Source organism: Aedes albopictus, chromosome 3 (genome assembly GCF_035046485.1).
Source record: "Aedes albopictus strain Foshan chromosome 3, AalbF5, whole genome shotgun sequence".
Lineage (NCBI taxonomy): Eukaryota > Metazoa > Arthropoda > Insecta > Diptera > Culicidae > Aedes > Aedes albopictus.
Genome location: NC_085138.1, coordinates 337,496,375 through 337,518,546, shown reverse-complemented (window position 1 = coordinate 337,518,546; position 22,172 = coordinate 337,496,375). Strand labels below are relative to the sequence as shown.

The 22,172-nt window shown below is 38.4% G+C and overlaps 1 protein-coding gene across 2 annotated transcripts in view; it reads left to right on the top strand.

The window, feature by feature from the left end:
- LOC109412774 (tachykinin-like peptides receptor 99D) overlaps positions 1-22,172 on the top strand; it is a 670,157-nt gene that overhangs the window by 596,341 nt on the left and 51,644 nt on the right. For both annotated transcript variants that reach the window (XM_029865175.2, XM_029865174.2), the window contains exons 8-9: positions 5,020-5,126; positions 5,694-5,844. In XM_029865175.2, the coding sequence (XP_029721035.2) occupies positions 5,020-5,126; positions 5,694-5,844 (258 nt within the window). The remainder of the gene's footprint in view (positions 1-5,019; positions 5,127-5,693; positions 5,845-22,172) is intronic.

Below are 22,172 nucleotides of genomic sequence, written 5' to 3'. Positions count from 1 at the left end.
TCACCGTAGGAAAAAAAATTGAAATTTTTTTGTTGGCGTAACATACACGCTGAGACGAAGCCTGCTTCTCAGCTTCTATATGCACTAGCCTGGTACACCGTTTATATGGGAAAATATAAAAAATGGAAAAACTCCAACTCCAGTATACTTTTTGGGTTCCATTTTGGTCCCATATAAACTGTGCAAAATTTCAGATCGATTGAAGAAACTATATTTTAGCGCCCGCCATTCTTAGTTCTTCATACGATTTACTATGGGGAAAATTTACTTCTTCAAAGAAAAATCGTTTGAGGTCACCCATTGATCCCTAAAAATAAATCGTTGAATGATTTCTGAAGATAACTGCACGAGGAATCAGACCTCCGAAGACAGCAAAGCGATGCGACATTCGTGGAAAAAGTTATTCAGCCTTACTCGATCGATGAAATGGCGAGTTTTTTCTTACATGTTAAACAGCGTTTGCATGCCATTCGGTTTTCAGTCAATAACTTTTTCCACATGCCTTAGATCGCTTTGCAATCTTCGAAGGGTTTATTCCTCGTAAAATTTCCAACAGAAATCATTCATCGATATATTTTTAGGGGTTGAGGAGCAACCTGTGGCGATTTTTTTTTTTTTTTTGAAAAAGTGATTTTCCCCATCGTATGAAAACTTAAAACGGCTGGCGCTAAAATATAGTTTCTCCGATCGAGCTGAAATTTTGCACAGTTGATATGGAGCTCAAATGGAACTCAAAAAGGAGTAAAATGTCTTTTTGTGTCCCACGCTAATAAGCACTTTGAGTGTAGAATTAGCATTTAAGTTAAAATACACGTTAATAAAAATTTAAAAAAAATAATAAGCACTTCCACAGTTATTAAAACTGCCTCTGACAATGACAATTTTGCATGTGTATTAGACTGGGTCAACAAAGTCGATTTTTTGGAACAAAGCTTTTTTGATTCCTTTTAGCGTCCAAAACAACTGTGCAAAATTTGGGAGCGATTGGTTGCTTCCCCGTATTCCGCATTGCGATTGAAATTTGTATGGAAGTTAGTATGGGAAAACATGCTTTTTTGCATTTTTCTCATAAATTAAAATTTTTCGTCTAAAACAATCTAACTAATGACGTTGAAGTATAGCCTAGGATATGCCGAACAACTTTGCCGAAGACTGCAATGTGATCCGACACTAGTGAAAAAAGTTATAACGCACAGGTTGCCCGGTGGTGCTTAACGTTTAACATGTAAAGGAATAACATCAATAATAAAATCTCAATTTTTGGCCTAAATTACCAGGTGAATAACTTTTTCCACAAGCATCGGATCACTTCACAGTCTTCGGCAAAGTTTTTTGGCATATCCTAGGCTATACTTTAACGTCATTAGTTATATGGTATTAGACAAAATAATACAACTTATGAGTAAAATGCAAAAAAGTACGTTTTCCCATACTAACTTCCATACAAATTTCAATCGCTATGCGGAATACGGGGACGCAACCAATCGCTCCCAAATTTTGCACAGTTGTTTTGGCCGCTAATATAGATTGAAAAAGCTTTGTTCCGGGGTGATACGATCAAATTTAAAGTTTCTCCATACAACGTTGACCCACTCTGTATATCGGTTGGCAGGCATGAAGATAATCCATGCCCAAGGAAGTCAAGGCAGCATTTATTTATTACGTAACGCTAAAATCGGCATTTTTCGACCCATCTCCCCCCCCACAGCGTTACTTAATTTGTGGACGGCGCCCGAGGAAACTGCCTTTACGAAATATTCCTGGACCGACCCGGCATCAAATCCATCATCCAAAGCATGGTTATGCTGAAACCACACGCCTTTACAGCTGTGGCTGTATGGGCCCTTTACGACAGTTGAATAATTTCTCTATGAACAGTGTTGTGCAGGTCGATAAAAATAGTTAGTCCCCTCTTTTTACTAAAAATTGTACAAATGTTTGAAATTGAATACACGAAGCTCTTTTTTACTAAATGTAAAAATTTTGAAATGTTTGAAATGTCAAATTTTTTTGTTTATTAGTTTAAAACCACCATTTTTTTGTGGTAGAAAGCTATAGGGCCGTTTTCCCTAAAAAAAATACGTTGATAAAAAGAGAGGGTTTTGAGATATTTGAGTTTTTGTGACAAAAATCATGTTTTGTAATGCAAAAAAAATACATTGTATATTTTCTTAGGGGTCACCATTTAGTTATCTAACTTTGTTGAAAAATTCATAACAATCGAACGATTTGCTTTTGCTGTGCAGCTTTTTGAATATTTTGAACCTTCTTCACATACACCCTTTTGTAAAGTTAGTCGTGACTCAATATGAAGATTTGATATCGAAAAATGACGATTTAAGTTAAATTGAAAAAGTGTGCAAAGTTCCAGATATTTTTGAAATGGTCGCTCAGGGGCATTTTTTATTACCGTACGGGTTTGGGCTGAAGGGTCTCAGATTTTCATGAAACTTTTTTCTCAGGTCGGACTCATGGATATATGAACAAAAAAATTGAGAAAAAATCAGGGTCGCCTATTTTCCCGGAAAACTCATGTGGAATTTTTTTTGTTTTCCTCTGTTTTTAGAAAATGAAAGCAAATTATATCAGAAATCAAAAAAAAATGAAGCGGAAAAAGTTTTCCACAAAATTTTCCACCGTTGAGAAAATTCATAAACAAAGCCGGAAAAACTATGCCCGAATTCATGAAAAAATTTCAAAAAAAAAATTTTTGAGAAGATTATTCCATAAGCTTGAATTACTGAAATTTTTGGAATGCGCTTTTTTTCGTTTTTGAGTTATGGCCAATTTTGTTGAAAAATGTCAAAATGTGACACATAAGCCGTTTTTTGAAAAATCATAACTCAAGAACGAAGCATCGTAGAAAAAAAGTATTCTAATGAAAATGAAAGCAAATTTTCTCAGGAATCCAAAAAGTTTACCACAAAATATTCCACAGTTGAGGAAATGTATAAAGAAAGCCGGAAAAACTATGCCCGAGCTAGCAGAAAATTTTCAAAAAAAAATTTTGAGAAGATGATTTCGTAAGCTTTGATCTCTGAACGCATATATTATATATTCTTTACTCCAGTCGAACGGATTTTTTTCCATTAGGCCACTTGGTGCCGTACATGTTGTCCGTTGTCTAGTGTAAATTATGTTCAGCCTCTGGTTGAAGACGGTGTGTAGTGTCTCTGAACAAGTATAACTGAACAATCTTACAAAACCATTTCATTACCTGTATTTAGAAAAATAAATGGTCGATTTAATTCCAATAACATTGGAATTGGGGCCCATATAGCCGAGGCGGTAAACGCACGGGTATTCAGCATGACCATGCTGAGGGTGACGGGTTCGATTCCCGGTCGGTTTAGGATCTTTTCGTAAAGGAAATTTCCTTGACTTCCTTGGGCATAGAGTATCTTCGTGCCTGCCACACGATATACACATGCAAAATGGTCATTGGCAGAGGAAGCTCTCAGTTAATAACTGTGGAAGTGCTCATAGAACACTAAGCTGAGAAGCAGGCTTTGTCCCATTGAGGACGTTACGCCAAGAAGAGAGAGAGAGAACATTGGAATCTTGGATGCAAATCAACTTTAATTTTCAAAATATTGATTTAAAATTTTCATTCAGAGAGTGTGGTAGATAGTTCTATTTTCGACTGAAGAATTAGTTTTAAGTTAAAATTTAGGGGAACTGGGGGTAAGACGCCCACGTTAAGGAAGAGTCCAATTTTAACCACGAAACACTTTATAATACACATTTTTTGGCACTAACATGAAGCACCAACATGTTTCCTTCCAAATGGAAGAAACCATATACCAGTTTTATGTTTTACTACTGAAAAATTCAGATTTGAAAAAAAGTTTGATTTTCAGAATTTCAGTTTAAATGCGGGGTAAAACGCGCCACTAGCCACAGCTAACGCCAGGATGCCAAATTGTGTACATATACTTGCGCGCCTGGTTTATTGTCAACTGTTATTGTTCGTGAATGGTATACAGTCATTACATAATTATGGATCACCTGTAATTATGGGTCAATTCCATGTAAACGTCATAGTGAGCTGTTTCATCAAAAATTACTGCAAAATGACGCATGGCCGTGTGATTAGTGAACTTATTTATAGTAAAAATGTGCTGTTGCTTGGTTCCAACTTGTGTTCTACATAATTTGTGCCAGAATTTAGATCTAAATGCTATTTTAATGTAAATAACTAGGGGTGGGCATTTTACCCCACACAAGCCTCAGAAGTTTGGACCCTTGTAAGAGAGCTGTATGGGTCAAACTCGATACTTTTTCCGCTTGGTACACTAATAATGGGAGTGTGCAAAACAGTTTGTGGGGATAGCGAGAAAAAAATCTTTTAAATGATGTAAAAAAGTGCAAGCATTTGACAGGCTAAAATTACATCAAAAGTAACCAAAATCTTTTTTCAAAGTTTTTGTACAATTTTTTTAGTAAAAATGTGTAAACTCAAATGTAAAAAAGCATTTTTATTCTTATTTTAGCGATTGCAATTGAAAAAAGTACTGAAAATAACGTGGTTTGCCTAAAACAAGGGTGGCGCAACTTGCCCCCTATGGGTGTTATGGCCACAGTTCCCCTAATTTGGATTCTCACTTTCACTTTTCACTTTTTCCATATTATTCTGGTCCACTCTACTGACCATGTTTGAACGGTTCGAATATCTCAATGGAGGCGCATGGTATTTCATAAATACTATCAGTTACATTTGTTTCATTCGTACTAAATAAGGTGAAGGCAGATCATAAAAAACGCCAATTGAACCATCCTTCGTGGAAGGATTGCTGTAATCGCAGTAGAAAATACTGGAAAGCATCCACCGTACAAGAATTTACACTGTACAGCGAACCCAATACAACATAGGATCCCATCGCTGATACCCACGCCGGTGGCTATGAAAGCAACTCTCAATTTTTCGTGCTTATTTCAGAGTTTTCACATTTCAACGTTCCGAATCACCAATCACTACTACCTACTGATGGTTTGTGTCGCTCGTTTCTCCTCTTTCAGATTACCGCTTCTGTTTATGACGATAGCATACTTCCAAATCGTACGAGTTCTGTGGCGATCCGACACCATCCCGGGCCACCGGGAATCCCGGACTCAGCCCTACGGCAGTAAGTATTTTTACGATGCAATGAGATGAGATGTGTTGTTCTCGCTGTGCGGGTGGTGGTGGTATGTGACATAGTTTGTATTGAACTTTGATGGTGGATCAGAGTCAGAACATTTTTGTGAACAAGTTCTGTGGAATAGAAAAGTTTTAGAATTCTGAAGTTTGGTATCATTGTGTTTGCTTGCAAGGATGATTGCAGTGTGACTCTTTGATTTTCTGAAAAAAAAAAAACGGTTCTTTGATTCAAATGGGTAATGATTTGTTAAAAACTATTGGCAAGAGAAAATATGTTAAACTGCCAATATACTGAAACAAAATACCTACATGTATTGGAATCTTTCCAGATTGTGACAGTGAGCCAAAAAAACTTTTCTAATACACTTTCTTTCAAAATATATTTATTCTCAATTTCATTAAGTTTAAATTATTCCTTTGAATGCGGTTCCACATTCCAATCCAAAACTGATTCCATTCACCCATAAATGAACATCAAATTTAAATCAACTTCACTAATGCATTTAAATATGTAATTCGTTTCGATTCTCCCCTCGCGTACACACAAACCCAGTTCACAGCACCCGGACGACGCTAAACTGCGTGGGCAATACCAGTACCATGGGTCAGCTGCGAGCCCGCCGGAAAGCGGCCAAGATGCTGGTGGCGGTGGTCGTCATGTTCGCCAGCTGTTACTTCCCGGTGCACATGCTGAATGTGGCCAGGTAAGCCATTTCATTTCCATCCAGCTACATAACTACCGATGCCGATGTAATCCCTTTGAACACAGCAAAATACGTTGCATATCGGGAATTTATTTCAACATCCGGCAGCCGTGTGTTCGTATATTCATCATCATCGATGATGGCATTTCATCAAATCGAAGAAGAGAGGTTCATTGGTTCGTGGCTGTGGCGCTTTTTAATAAAATCACATGAATATTCTAAAGATAGCATGACGTGCAACTGGAGCCAACCTTCAGATAACTGATCATTCCAAATCAATTTTCTTATCATTATCAGATTAGCATTAGCATTAGCATTAGCATTAAGCAAGTCGCACAAATTCGTAGGTGGTACATCCCTGGATCGCTGTTATGAGGATTGCATCCTTCCTGTCCGTTACCAAAGCACAAAGATTTGGGGCTAATCTCTTACTCTTAGACAAGATTGACGCAATCCTCCAACGGTCAAGTGCTGTCCTGGCCACGTCCTTGCGACAGCTGAGGGATGGGAAAGGAAGATTAGTTGGACACCTATGAAAGTACATAGAGACCTCTACATTCTTTCAGGCCTAGGCATCACGGGAATTTGGGTGTTAGTGGAAGGGTAAAGTTCAAAGGAAACGTTTGGTCAAACGTTCAGGTGCACAACATGTTTGGTTGATGTCTGGTTCCTTTCCGAATTTGATCCTTTTTGGTTGTTCGATTTTAAATCTGAAATAGAAAAGGAAAAATTATAGATTCACCTGCATCCTTTTATATGAAATGGTAGATTTACCTGAATCATCCTTAAATAAAACGTTTATAAGTAGTAAACAATAAAACAAAACGCAACAATAGAGCATATTATATCAAATATTGAGCCTGCTAAGATCAAATATTTCTTTCTAGAAACAGTCAGATCAAAGTTTAAGTTTGAATACTATGATATCCATGAATTACATAGAGCATTCTGAAGGTTTTAAATTAATGGATGTAAGTCTCTCTAGACATAGACAAAAATTACCTGAATCTTCCTGAAACAAATGGTTTATTAACAATAAAAAACTTAATACAAAAAAAGGATACCAAATTGTGATCTTGGAATTTTCCTGCATTTAAATTAACAAAGCTAAAAAAAATTACAAGATCAAAATTTGTTATGGTAGATCTTACGCCGTAACGCACCATTATAAGGTGATCTACCCACGTTACGGGGTAATTTTCTTATCATTATCAGATCAATGCAAAACAAGAAGCGATTCTAAAATTCGGCCTTTTTTATAAGACGATCCTTCCAAAGTCTGTTGTATTTCAATTAAAAACTGTATCAAATATGTGGAACGAGCTCACCAATTTGAATCCGCCTTTGTGACATCCACAGAACAAATTCAACGCCTACCACTGACCGTTCTATAGTGTTATCATAAATACATCATTTCCATATTATTTTAACCTTTCAGGATGCACGCCATCAAGCAGCTGAACCTGCATCGCGCTGGCGCTGTATACGACGAGCGAGATTTGTTGGTAGTGTTGTACTTTTTACAATGGCGCGCGTCCCGAAAGGTTAAAAACTTGTGTTATCATTAAAATTCTTAAAAAGAATCGTGATTGCCAAAGGCGTTACGACAAACTTATTCTTGCTTTGATTTATCAAACATCGAAGTGGAGCGGACCACTTGACACTTGACTATCACGCCGAGGACCAGGGATCGAATCCCACTATCGACAAACTCGCAAAATGTGAAGGGAAGTAAAGTGTGGGTCTCGAGATGAGCTAGCCTAGGGCTAAAATTACGTTAATACAGATAAAAAACATCGAAATTCTGAGTTATGGAGCCAAATCGGTCATAAAACCATCGTCAAGAAATCGTTATGAAATTGAGCCAACTACTCGTTACACAAACCATTGAAGCCAAAGTTTTCTCATGCCCAGTCTGATAGGTGGTGTTTCGCGGTACAGACAAAATCAAGAAATTGACAAATTAGCCATATGTTTGTAGTGATAACTGTAGTGTGAAAAAAGAACCCAGTTGAGGAATCTGCAGCAGGAGAAATGCGTTTGTTTTGTATACAAAATTAATCAATTCCAGAAAAGATACTATTCTATATCTAACATAGGGGTAGGCGGGGCAATATGGACACCCTAAGGTTTTTGCCAACTTTATCTGGCAAGATGTCAAAAAATGTTTAGTTTTTTTGATATATGTATCCTTTTAAAGTCTATTTAGCATCTATTGCATAAGAATGCTCACGAAGAAAAATTATTTATCCACTTCAAAAAATGTTTTGAAAAATGTTAGTTTTTCATGACCGTCTTCAAGCATACGGGGCAGAATGGACACCCTTATGGGGCAATATGGACACCATGAGACTTTTACGAATTTCGTACATTATTTACACCTATAAAGTCATTTCATTACAAAACAACTATTATGGATGAATAATACGCCGAAGTAGTTCATTTTTGTTCAGTTAATTTAAATTCAGGCTGTTTTGGATAAAGCTTCGTTTTTGTCGGCATGTACAGCTGTGCCTAGAACAACTATTTTCCACTGCTGTCGTTTTTTGACCAATTTGTTTCACCCTATGTCTACTATAGTGAAAATTTAATCGAAAATATACTGAAATCAAAGAATTTGGTTGGTTTATGATTTAGGTTATATTTTTCCCTTGCCGCTTCTTTCAAAAAGGTGAGTGTCCATTTTGCCCCGGCAGCAGAAGATATTTCCAAACTTGATTTTTGATATAATAAAGAAGAAAATATAAACATGTAAAGCATGTAGATACAGCAAAACTACTTGCATGTGTTCTAGAAATATCAGGTTTTAATCGACCTGCAATAAATTAATCACTAAATCTTATTTTAGATGGTGTGAAAATTATAATTTCCTTGCACAAAAAACGGAGGACGCAACTTTTTCGTGTAAAATCAAGTATAATTCTAATTTCGAATGTTTCTTACCTGAAACTACGTCTTAGACAAATGGACTATATTCTCTATTCATTAAAAGTTCAAAAAAGTTCGCATATTTCGAAATATTGAGGGTGTCCATTCTGCCCCGGGTGTCCATATTGCCCCGCCTACCCCTAATGGCGCTTAATTTCGATTGCTTTTTTATGGATCTGATTTTCTTTTATACATAGATTGACTGAACGGAGTTGAGAACCATAAAAAAATAATTGGAATAAGGGCGATTACAATTATATATTGAAAAAAACTTCAATAAAAAATCACAAATATAAACACAAATTTCATAAAAAGGCTTAAGATTTCATAAATTTTAGTCATGATCCTAGAGTACATGTGGCATGATATCATGACTCAGTTTACCACGTTTTTCCAATAATACCGAAATCATAAATAACAAGTACTATTTTCATGATAAAGACCTATGATTTCATAAACATACGTAAGGATTTATAGTACTTGCGGCATAATATTATGACTCAATTTTCTACTTTTCGTATATGAATCCGAAATCATTAATGACAAATACCAGATTCATGAATAAGGCTTATGATTTCAAAAAAAAGTTGTCATGATTCGAGATGCAAGCCAGTTTCGGGTTTCGGATTTTTCCAGTGTTTCTAGAAGGATTTTGAAATGAATTTTCGACCGAAGATTTGAAAAGTTCTGTGAAAATGTTTTGTAGCATAAACTGTAAATATTTATGCCATTTTACACATGAAATAAAAATACATATGATGAAAAGTATGAGTATGAGAGATGGCTGAAACAATCTCCGAATGTATTGTTGAAAGAACTTTTGGAGAAACTGCTTGGTGCGTTTGTGGAAATTGCTGTAATAAAAATAGAAATAATTACTGAATAAATGGCTGTTAAAATGCAGTGACAAATATCCAAAAGATCCTCAGATTTTTTTTTTTAAATCTTTTGAGGAAGTCTTGGGAATCTCTAAATATATTTCTGACAAAAATTTCTGAAAGCAGTCATGCAGAAGCTGCTTCTGAGAATTCCGGAAGTTATTTTTTCGAAACAAAAAAACTTGCAACTAAGAGGTTGAGGAAACTTGAAGAAATCATTGTAAAAGTTTTCAGATTTCTCAAAGTAATCTTTCAGAAATTCACTTGTTCCTCATATGATTCTCCATAATTACCTCCAGGGATTCTACCAGAAAGTTCTTTAGGATTTTTTTCAGGAACTATTAGAAAATTTCTGAAATTTATATATAAAAAAGATTCTTATGGGATTTTCTAGAATGATTTCAGCAAGATTGCGTTCCTTTAAAATGCATTCCTGCCTGTATATTTATTTGAAAAGTTCCTTCCGATTTTTTTTCTCCAGGAATTTTCTTTGGGTCTTTCTTGGAACTAGTCCACGGAGTTTTTAGAAATTCATCCAGAAAATCCTCATGGGCTTCCTTCAGGGATTATTAAGGCCTTGAGGAATTTCTCCAAGGATTGCTATGGAAGTTCGTGCATGTATTCGTTTCTTCATGAATATCTTCAAATATTTCAGTAGGAAATTCTCCCAGGAATCATACTAGAATATCTTCCAAGAATTTTTATTTGAAATTTTTCTAGGAATTTCTTGTAGGGTTTCGCAAAGATATCTTCAAAAGATGCAATTTTAGGAAATTTTATATGAATTTCTTCAGAGGTTCCTTTGGGTATTATTCTATATATTCAGAGATTTTCATAAGCATTTATTGGGAAATTCCTCAAGGGTCTCCTTGAGGCTCTATTCAGACTTTTTTTCATGGATTCTTTGATAAGTTTTTCTGGTGAAATTTCTCCAAAGATTCTCTCAGCAAATGCTGTAGAAATTATTCCAAAATCTATTCCATTTTTAAAGAAATTTTTCAATAAATCCTTCTAAATGTATACCTGAACAGGTTCCTTCTTTTCTTCCGGGTAATATTTCAAAGATTCTTTCAAAAATTCTTTCATAGTTTTTTTTTCCATAATTTTTTTCAGAAGTTATCGACTGTTCAGATGCTATTGACTGGTGATTTTGTACTTGAGGGTTTCTCGGCCTTGCAATTTTCGGTGCAGTCAAAATGAAATATATTTTCTATACCCGACATTTAAAAAGTAAGGGCATAGAAAGTATATGTCGTTTTGATTGCACTGAAAACTGCATGGCCGAAAAACCCCAAAGTACTATCACCAGTCGATAGCATCCACAAGTTTGTTAAGAAGTTGTTGAAAAAAATCCTCCAAAATTGTATTGTTTTTGTAGGATTTCTTTCAAAAATGTCTCCTCCATGAATTTTTCTTCGGGGATTTTATGTAATGATCCCTTCAAAATAACATAATATTTTTTTCTATGAATTCTCAGAGGTATCTTCAGGACTTTTTCCAAGAATTCCTTCAAAACAATCTGCTGGGATCCCTCTAAAAAAATTTCAAATATTTTTTCCTTGAAATTACTTTCAGAGCTGCTCAAGAAGTTTTCTCATGATTTTTTTTTCAACGAATTAAAAATGTATGTTCAGGAGGTCCTACAGGTGTTTTCCCAAGAATTCCAAGAAAAATATTTTAAAAAAATTGTTCAGGAATCGCTCCAGAAAATGTGCATGAATTGTTTCTCCAAACAACCACCTGATTTTTTTTAAAAAGTTTAACTTCAGACAATCATCCAGAAATTTCTTTTAAATTTACTAAAAAAAACGGTATTTTTTTTTTGAAAAAATCCCAGAAAGAATATATAAAAAAAAAATCTTGGAATATATACAGGTATCGCTGAAGGAATTCCTCAGGAAGTTCTTGGAAGAACCCTAAGAAGAATTTCCGAAAAAATCTCTACAGGATTTTTATAAAAAATTTAAAATAAATTTCTGAAAAATTCTATGGAAGGACTTTTGAAGAAATCCCTCACTGGAATCCCTGAAGAAACCCGTTAAGGTCTATAAAACTCTCTGAAGATATTTTTGAAACAATTCCTGACGGAATATCATATGGAATTCCAGCAAGAATCTTGAAAGAATCCTTTACGGATTTGTAAAGGAATCTAAGGTAGTACTGCAAATGAACTGTAAAGTAAAGGAAGTATTGCGAATGAATACCTTTACAAATTCCTTCGAAACATTTCTGATTCAAATTCCTTCAAGAATCCGTGGAGAAATTCTCAGAGAATCCCTAAAGCATATGCGTAATTATTTTTTTTGTGGAAATAGAAGGAAAAAAACGTGAAGGAATCACTGGTCACTCAAGGAATCTCTGGAAGATTTTCCGAAGATACCCCTCGACTAATTAAAAAATAATTTTTAAAGTAATCCGTGCAGAAAATTGTGAAGAAATCCGCGGAGAAATCTCCAAATAGTTTCCTAAACAAATCCCTAGAAGAGTTGCTAAAGTAATCCTCATGGAATCCCTTCTTGTATTCTTCTTAAGACCCTCAAGGAATCCCTCCAGGGATTCTTTCAGAGGTTCCTTCAGAATTTCTCTCCGGGATGCCTTCCGACATTTTGTCACATATTTCCTCCCGGCATCCTCCCAGAGATTCCACCCAAGATTTCGTTATTAATTTCTCAAAGTATTTCTTTAGCGAATTCTTTAACAATGTTTTCATCAAGGATTCCTCGCGGAATTTCTTCTATGATTTCTCCCTGTGAAGAACTAGGTACAAAATTGAAATGCACAAAAAAGTGTTATTAATAAAAAATAATAAGATTTCTCTCTGGATTTCTTCTTTCATTTCTCCCAAAAATATTCAAGGATTTCTTTCGGCTTTTTCACCGGGGTTCGTTCGTTGATTCCTCTCAGGATTCCTTCAAGGATATTTTCCGGCATTCCATAAAGGATTTCTCCTGGAATTCTTTCATTTATCGGGATCCACTTACGGATTCCTCCCGGAGTTCTTTCACAGATAATTTCCGAAACTCAAGGATTCCACCAGAATTCTTCCAGGATATTTATCCTGGACTTCCTTCAGGAATGTCTCCTGGGATTCCTAGATTGATTCTTCCCGGGATTCCTTAACGGGGTTTTTCCGGGTTTCAGTTTGAAACTCCTCCCCAAATTTCGTCGCTTGTTTTTTCGGGGTTTCATGTAGGTTTTATGTTTCATCCATTTTGGGATTCTTTCTTCCGAGATCCCAGTCGGAGTTCCTAAGAGAGTCGCAGAAGTTAGAGATTTCTCCCAGTTTCCTTCCATCATTCCTTCGTGGATTTCAGAGACTCCTTTAGGAATTTCTCCCGGGATTCTTCTTGGCGTTTTTACAAGTATTCTTCCTATTTTTTTTTTGGGAATTCCTATTAAATATATTTTCAGGGATACCCAGAGATATCTTCCGAAGAGATTTCTCATATAATTATTTCGAGATTTCTACTTGGATTTCTAAAGAAATTTTGACTGAGTTTCCGTCATAGATTCATGCAGGTATTCCATACGGAATTCATCCCTAGATTTCTGCAGAGCTTCCTACAGGTATTCTTCATAAGATTCTTTTGAGAATTTCTTTCGGCATATTTTTCTTCCATTCGGCGATTTTATCTGGAATCCTTTGCGGGATTCGTTCATTGATCCTTCTGGGATTTCTTTAGGGATTTTTCCTGAAATTACTTCTGGGAAATCTTTGGGATACCTTCAAGAACATTTCCCGTCAATCCGTCAGGGATTCCTCCCGTGATTCTTTCATTGATTCCTCCCGAAATTTCTGCATTGGTTTCTCCAAGGTTTCCTTTAAACTAGAGATTCTTCCCGAGATTCATTCAACCCTTCTTGGGCATCAGAGTTATTTTCAACCCAAACTGTACACAACGTCAGCAAACTATTCCCAACTTGACGCATAAGGAAGATTAAGCATTCTGTCAAGGACATGTTCCCGGGATTCCTTTAAGGATTTGTTTTCGAATTCCTTCTGAGATTCCTATTTGATTTCTGCCGAGGGTTTTCTGTCATATTTTCAGGTATTTCTTTACAAAATTTATTTACCTTTTCTCTTGAATTCTTTTAAGAGATGAACCAGCCTAGGGCTGAAAATCTCTATAATAAAGTAATAATAATAATAATTGGATTCTTTTAGAGATTCCTTCAGAAATTTCTTTCGTGATTCCTTCAGTGACACTTTCAGGTTTTCTTTAGGAATTTATCCCAGTATTCCTCTCCTGATTATTTGTGTTATTCCATCAGGGATTTCTCCAGGGATTCCTTTACAGTTTTATACTGGGATTTCTTTAGAGACACCTTTTGAGATTCCTCCTGGGATCCCTTCATTGTTCCCTCTGGAATTTCTTCCGGGATTCTATCACGGGCTATTCCTGAGACTGCATCAGGGATTCCTCCAGGACTCTTCCTGGGGTTTCTCCCATCAGGCTTCCGATCATTTAGAGTTCCAACCGGAATTCCGACATACCTACATACCATACAGATACCCCTCTAAATTCCATCATTTATTTTAAAGTGGTTTCTTTTTGAGATTCCTCCCAAGATTCATTTTGTGCTTTTTCCTTTAAAGATTTCTCCCGTGGTTCTTTCCGTGATTTTTTCATTGATATCTGGATTCTTGCAGATATTTATTCAGGGGTTTCCTTCTTTTGTACCTCATTCTTTTGGGTATTTCCCAAGCATTTTTTTTTCGGCAAAGAGTCGTCCAGGAATAACATCTGGAATTCCTCCCTGGATTTATTAAGAGACTCCTTCTAGGATTTCTTTCGGGTTTGCTTCTGGTTTTTCTCCCGAGATTCCTGAAATATTTTTTGTTGAGATTTCTCCTGGGACTCCTTCGGGGATTCTTTCAGGATTGGTTTAGAGATCTCTCCCAGGATTATCTCAAGGATTCCCAATGGCGAATCTTGCTTTTTATTTTTTCTTGCTCACTCTCCCAAAAAAAAAGAGAAAGATGATACAAGGTGTACTGGGACCCCCATTTTTCCAGCTCTTTCTCGTGTTTGTTTAACCCTTCAGTACGCGCGCCGTTGTAAAAAGTACAACACCACCAAAAAACTTCGCTCGACGTACACAGCGTGAGCGCGGTGTAGTTTTAGAATCAAACGAGCGCGCGTCCTGAAAGATTGAGAGAGTGATTAAAAAAAAAAAAAAGAAAAAGCAAGATTGGCTAATGGAGATTCCTCTGGGATATTCAGAAGGACTTCTTTCGAGATTCTTACAGGGAACACTCACATCTTCCGGAACTCCTTTAGGTATTCCTACCGATATTCATTTAGGTATTATTTCAGAGATTTATTTATTGATTATGTCCATGGAATTTCCAACCGATCGGTAGCCATTGCTTCTCCAATCCCATGTTTCTATTCTTGAATCTCGGTTCTATTTTCGGATGGGTTTTTCGAAAGCATCAACAAACCGATTTAAGAAAAATGTGAAACCTACAACACCAATTTTCAAAATGGATTTTATCTAAATATTTCTTTTCTATCGAATCATATCTAGTAAAGTCAAACTTTATAAAGAACTCACTAAACATTTTTAAATTCCGAATTACTCTATCCTTGATACCATTCCGTTTCGAAGCGCTTAAAAAACCATACCACATAACCTAATGGCTACTTCCATATGTTCCACTCAATAATGGTACGTTTAAGATCTATCAAAGCCATAAATGTACGCGACCAGTGCTCGCGATTCGATAACTGTTTGATAGGTATTGATACAAATAATGTAAAATGTCATAGTCATCATCATTCGGAAATAACTAAAATTGAGTTTTCTTCAAGTAGCAGGTTGATTCCATTTACCATTCCTTTCAACATGCGAAATGGCACTCCAGTGTTGTTTGATTTGATAGCGCATACCCTGATGACTACTTCCATATGTTCTATCCTATAATGGTACGTTTATGCTCTATCAAACCCATAAATGTACGCGACCAGTGTTTGAGAGATATTGATGCAAATGATATGAAATAGCACAGTCATCATCATTTGGAAATAACCAAAATTGAGTTTTCTTCAAGTGGGAGGTTTGTTCCATTTACCAATCCATTCAACATGCACTCCAGTGTTGTATGATTTGATAGCGCACTTTAAATTTTCAATGCATGAGGAGCAAATACTTATCGAAACGGATGTCAATAATCATTTCAAAGCAAACTTTTCCGAAAACTCATTTAGAATGCTGCCGGGCGTAACAACACCCAGCACTACCGAGAACGCGATAATGAAGTCTTCCGGCATTGCCGGCATTGAAATGTATTACACTATTCAATTCATTCAGTTGCAAATTGCACATCCAAATTATTTCCACCATTCCCAGTAAATCACCCTCTCCATGTAGTCTGGTCTGGCCATTCTAAATTAAGCGCCATTAGTGAGGGTGAACACTGAGCGCATTCCTGGAAGCCCTTTTCATTCTCGTTTCCCATCCGGAAATTTCGCCGGACTCTAACCCAGTCAGTCAGTGCGAGTCAGAGTGCTCCTCAACAGAAATGACCCTTGACAAAAATAAACCCCCAAGGCGTTAGCAGACAATACACATTTTCCATTTCGATACCGGCCCCTGCCTGATCCGTGGTCTTCCTTCTCCCCCTCATGGGTTGTCGTTGACTCTTGACACCAAATGGAACGGCTTCATCACCTCCCACCGACCGACGACGACGATGACGACGCGAGGTGACCGGTGCCGGACCACGACGGGGCAGGACAGTCGTAAAATCTAAACGGAAAGATGCTTTGATGATATTGTGGTGGTTGCTTTTGTACACATCCATGCACAGCAGCAGTGATGATATCGCGTGTCTCGTAAAAGTGTTGCCGAACAAAAAAAAAACTATAAAAACTGGCATCAACATCAACGACTGCTGTAGATTTTCTCTGGGCGGGTGGTCAGTTTTTGGAGCACAGTCGGTGGGAGTTTTCTTTGGTCAATTAACTGCACCAGCCAGCGTTTTGTTTCGCTTTGTTAAATCACCACGAGAATTCAACAACGGAGAGAAAGCGGTACAAAAGGCGCGGATTAGTTACATTGAAGGCATAGTAAAGGCTGGGTATGTCGCGCAATTCAGATCCCATTGACATCCATTAGCCTCTGCCTAGCAACTCCTATCCGCTCCGCGTGGCACCGACCGGGTTAGCAACCCAGGTGGGAACTTTGATCGAAGCTTGAACGGGGGGTGGGGGGCGTTTGGTTTTGCTTTTGCAAACCTGAGCCTCTGTTCTTCAGAAAAAGTGGGTCACAACAGCGTTCGATCCTTATGTTAGGGGCGACTGATCGACGTCCGAGTGCCAGCGAAGGACTCTAGGCTCAACAGGTGCTGTCCATAAACTACGTAGACTCAATTTTGTCTATCTCAAAACCCCCCTTTCCCCTCGTAAACTTTTGACCATACAAAAATTTCGAAATTTGTATAAACTGTTTGTAGAACTTTGGCCAGAAAGGATTCCACCCTAAGAGTCTACGTAGTTTAGGGACAGTCCCATAGTGCACTATGTCCCACAAAGTAGGGGTTTGTGTCAGGCCCTACGAGTCAGCCGAAACAATTGTAATGGAAATACAATTGTAGTGGAAAACCAGCAACAGAATAATACGAATCGCGACCAACGGCAACCGAGGGCGAGCTCGATGAGGCCCCTCTAGAGGACTGCTGGAGTACAGTGAAAGCAGCCATCAACGACGCAGCCGAGAGCACCATCGGGTACGTGGAACGGAATCGACGGAACGAATGGTTCGACGAAGAGTGCAGAACGGTTTTGGAGAAGAAGAATGCAGCGAGGGCGGTAATGCTGCAGCAAGGGACTCGACAGAACGTGGAATGTTATAAGCAAAAGCGGAAACAGCAGACCCGCCTCTTTCGGGAGAAAAAGCGCCGCCTAGAAGAAGCGGAGTGTGAAGAAATGGAACTGCTGTGCCGTTCCCAAGAAACACGGAAGTTCTATCAGAAGCTCAACGCATCCCGCAACGGCTTCGTGCCGTGAGCCGAAATGTGCAGGGATAAGAACGGATGCCTCTTGAGTCTTGACGGACGGACGTGAGGTGATCGAAAGGTGGAAGCAGCACTTCGATCAGCACTTGAATGTCGTGGATAACGTACGCATGGGAATCCACGGCAACGGAGGAAACGACGACACCAGTGCAGCGGAGGACGGAAGTGAACCAACTCCCACGCTGAGGGAAGTTAAGGATGCCATTCATCAGCTTAAAACCAACAAAGCAGCTGGTAAGGATGGTATCGCAGCTGAACTCATCAAGATGGGCCCAGAAAAGTTGACCACATGTGTGCATCGGCTGATAGTCAGGATCTGAGAAACCGAACAGCTACCGGATGAGTGGAAGGAAAGGGTAATCTACCCCATTCACAAGAAAGGCGACCATTTGGAATGTGAGAACTTCAGGGCGATCACTATTTTGAATGCTGCCTACAAAGTGCTATCCCAGATCATCTTCCGTCGTCTGTCACCTAAAACGAATGAGTTCGTGGGAAGTTATCAAGCCGGCTTCATCGACGGCCGGTCGACAACGGACCAGATCTTTACCGTACCTCCAGAAATGCTGTGAATACCAGGTCCCAACGCATCACCTGTTCATCGACTTCAAAGCGGCATACGACAGAATCGACAGCACAGAGCTATGGAGAATCATGGACGAAAACGGCTTTCCTGGGAAGCTGACTAGACTGATTAAAGCAACGATGGACGGTGAAAACTGCGTAAGAATTTCGGGTGAACTATCCAGTTCATTCGAATCTCGCCGGGGGCAGGGACAAGGTGATGGACTCTAATGCCTACTCTTCTACATCGCTCTGAAATGTGTGATGCGACGAGCCGGGCTCAACAGCCGTGTAACCATATTTACAAAATCCGGTCAATTTGTGTGCTTTGCGGACGACATGGACATTATGGCCAGAACATTCGGAACGGTGGCAGAGCTGTACACCCACCTGAAACGCAAAGCGTTGGTGGTGAATGCCTCAAAAACAAAGTAGGGTCTTGTACCATTTGGGCAGGTGTACCTATTTTGGGCACTTGCCGCTATAACTAAGTCAATTTCAAACCGATTGATTTGAAATTTTGTATAGAGCTAGGCACGTACATTATCTAACTCTGAACAAAAAATCAAATCAATCGGTTTGAAATTGACTTAGTTATAGTGGCAAGTGCCCAAAATAGGTGCACCTGCCCAAATGGTACAAGACCCTATGTAAATGCTGGCAGGCGGAACCGATCACGACCGGATCCGTCTGGGTAGTAATGTTACGATAGACGGGGATACCTTCGAGGTGGTGGAGGAATTTGTCTACCTCGGATCCTTACTGACGGCTGGCAACAAAGTGAGTCGTGAAAGTCGAAGGCGCATCATCAACGGAAGTCGGGCCTACTACGGGCTCCAGAAGATGCTGCGGTCTAAAAAGATTCACCCATGCGCCACATGCACCATGTACAAAACGCTAATAAGACCGGTGGACACAAGACATGGACCATGCTCGAGGAGGACCTACAAGCACTCGGAGTTTTCGAGCGACGCGTGCTAAGGACGATCTTCGACGATGTGCAGGAGAACGGTGTGTGGCGGAGAAGAATGAACCACGAGCTCGCTGCACTTTACGGCGAACCCAGCATGGAAGGAGACGGTGGGCAGGGCATGTTGCAAGAATGCCGGACAACAACCCTGCAAAGCTGGTGTTTGCTACTGATCCGGTTGGCATAAGAAGGCGTGGAGCGCAGAGAGCACGATGGGCGGACCAGGTGGAACGTGACCTGGCGAGCATTGGGCGCGACCGAGGATGGAGAGCGGCAGCCACAAACCGAGTATTGTGGCCTACTATTGTTGATTATGTCTTGTCTTAATGATGTTGAACAAATAAATGTATGTATGTATGTATGTACGCTTTCTCCAGAATTGCCACAGAGAATTCTTTTGCGAAATCTGGTATGAACTGCCTTCAATTCCTCCATGATTTTTCACAAATGATTTCAAAGATTGTTTGAGAAATTCGCCCACAGGAACTCCTCTGGATATTTTTTCAGAAATTTCTCTAGACTTTCGTTAAAAGAATGTATTAGGGATTCATTTACAAGGTCTACGAGACATTTTTCCATTTTTTTTTCAAAAAAAATATAAATGAATTTGAGCAGAAATGAATCCAGGGATTTTCTCAAAAAATCGCTCAGATATTCCTTAAAAAAAATCTTTAGACATTTATTCAGAAATTTCTACTAAGATTTCCTTAATAATACTTTCTGTGATGCTTTCAGAAACTATTCCAAAGTTTTTCATAAAATATTTCATAAGTTCCTTAAAAAAATTGTACTGGGGCTACTTTGGAAATTCATCGTTGGAACAATTCAGCAGAAATTCTCCAGCAACTTCCAATTTCTCCAGAAATTCCACTAGGGATTTCTCCAGAAACTTCACAATTTCTTTCAGAAAATCTTTTTGAGATATCTTTAGAAATTCCTCCAGAGACTCTTTAAAAAAATCCATTCGGATTTTTTATAGAAACTGCCCTAGGGGTTCCTTAACTTTTTTTTTAAGAAATTCTTTCAGAAAAACTCCCTTGGCTTGTATTATAAATTTCTTCAGAAATATCTCCAGATTTTCCTCCAGAGATGTCTTTATAAATTTCTCCAAGAATTACGTTAAAAAAAACTCCCACACATTTTGCGACAATTCTTTCATGGACCCTTGCTGAAATCCATCGTGGGATTCATTTGAGAAATCTTTCACGAATTGCTGAAAATATCTCCCTTGGATTTTTAAAGAAATTCGTTCACGGACTTCTTTCGAAATTCTTCGTAGATATATGTTTTACTTTAAATATCATTAAATCATCCTAAAGAAGCTCAGTCTGAAATTCTTTCATGAAATCTTCTATAGATTCCTTTAGTCTTCAGAATGTCCACCAGAAATTTATCCAAGAACTCCTTAAAAAAGTCTTACACGGATAGCTTCCAAAAGTGTTGCATGAATGCCTTTAGAAATACTTCAAGAAGTCGTGTTAAACAAAATTTCTTGCATAGATTGTTCCAGAAATTCACCTACGAACTTCTTCAGATTGTTTTAATGGAGAAATCAGACAGTTTTCCAAGTATGCATCTAGAAAACCTTTCATGAACTTTCTCAAAAATGCTCCATGAATTTTTATTTTTTGAAATTAATTCGCGGATATTTTATTAGTTTATTAAGGGATTTCTTCAGGATTCTTTTCAAAAATCTCTCAAAAGGATTAGTAATTATTCCACCGGGGGTTCCCAGGTGTTTCTTCAGGTATTCCTCCTGGAGTTTCTTCAGAAAATCCATCTTCTTGAGGTTGATAGCATAGCATAGCATAGCATAGCATAGCCGACCGTACACATCCTGGGGTGGCTGTCGATAGAGACGTTTAATGCGCCAGAAAAGTTGCATGGGACTTGACAAACCTTTCATTTAACGAACTCTCGACACCTGACCAGGTCCTTACGATCAGCGAAACTGACAGCGACAATGCGAAGGTTTCTATCCCGTGGGATACCTGCAACTGTTCCCATGCAACAGCTGGCGCGTCACCGAGACCAAGGAGGGCTGAAGTTACATTTGCCTGCATTCAAATGCAAGGCATTATTGATCAATCGTTTCCTTCATGAGATCAACTCCCTTCCCTACTTTAGCTCCTTTCTTCAACATAATCCTCCACAAATTAATTCCATCACCGACCTTCCTTGCCTCAAACAAATCCTCAGCAACTACGAAAACCTTCCTTTCCAAGTTCGCCAACACCCTACCGCCGATGCTATCAACCGCTTCTTCATCGAGAGGACAGACCGACCAAAGGTGGAGATCGATAACGACAACATCAACTGGGTACGAGTGTGGAAAAATATCTCGTCGCGTGGCCTCTCGTCTGCCGAAAGAAGCAAACTCTACCTATGGGTCAACCAGAAAGTGCCGCACCGACGGATTTTGTTTCGAATGAGGAGAACGGACGGCGAGCAGTGCACACTCTGTACGACGGTTGTCGAGACAATTCGACACAAATTTTTCGACTGCCCCAGAGTACGACATGCATACGGGCTGTTGCAGCAAAAGCTATCGGCAGTGATCCAAAGCGGACGGCGCAATATAGACTGTAACGAACTTATTATACCAGTACTTGAACAATTTCCAAAAAGATCCATAACATTAGCGTTGAAGTTATTAGTAGTCTATATCACTATCATTGAAAGTAGCAATGATAGAATTGATTTAGAGGAGTTAGAATTTGCTTTTGAAGTCAATGTTTAATCAATTATAGATGTAAATTAATTTAAACAAATTCGACAATAAACGCAATTTTACAAAAAAAAAATCAGCGGGGATGGGGAGGAAATGTTGATTAGATATCTACTCAGAATATGTCCAAGAACTTGGCCCACTGCATAGATATCTGGAGTTGGAAATTGGATGGGGTTTAATGGAATGCTTTCCTTGACGAAAAAGCGTATGAGAAATTGTCATATTTAGTTTTATCAT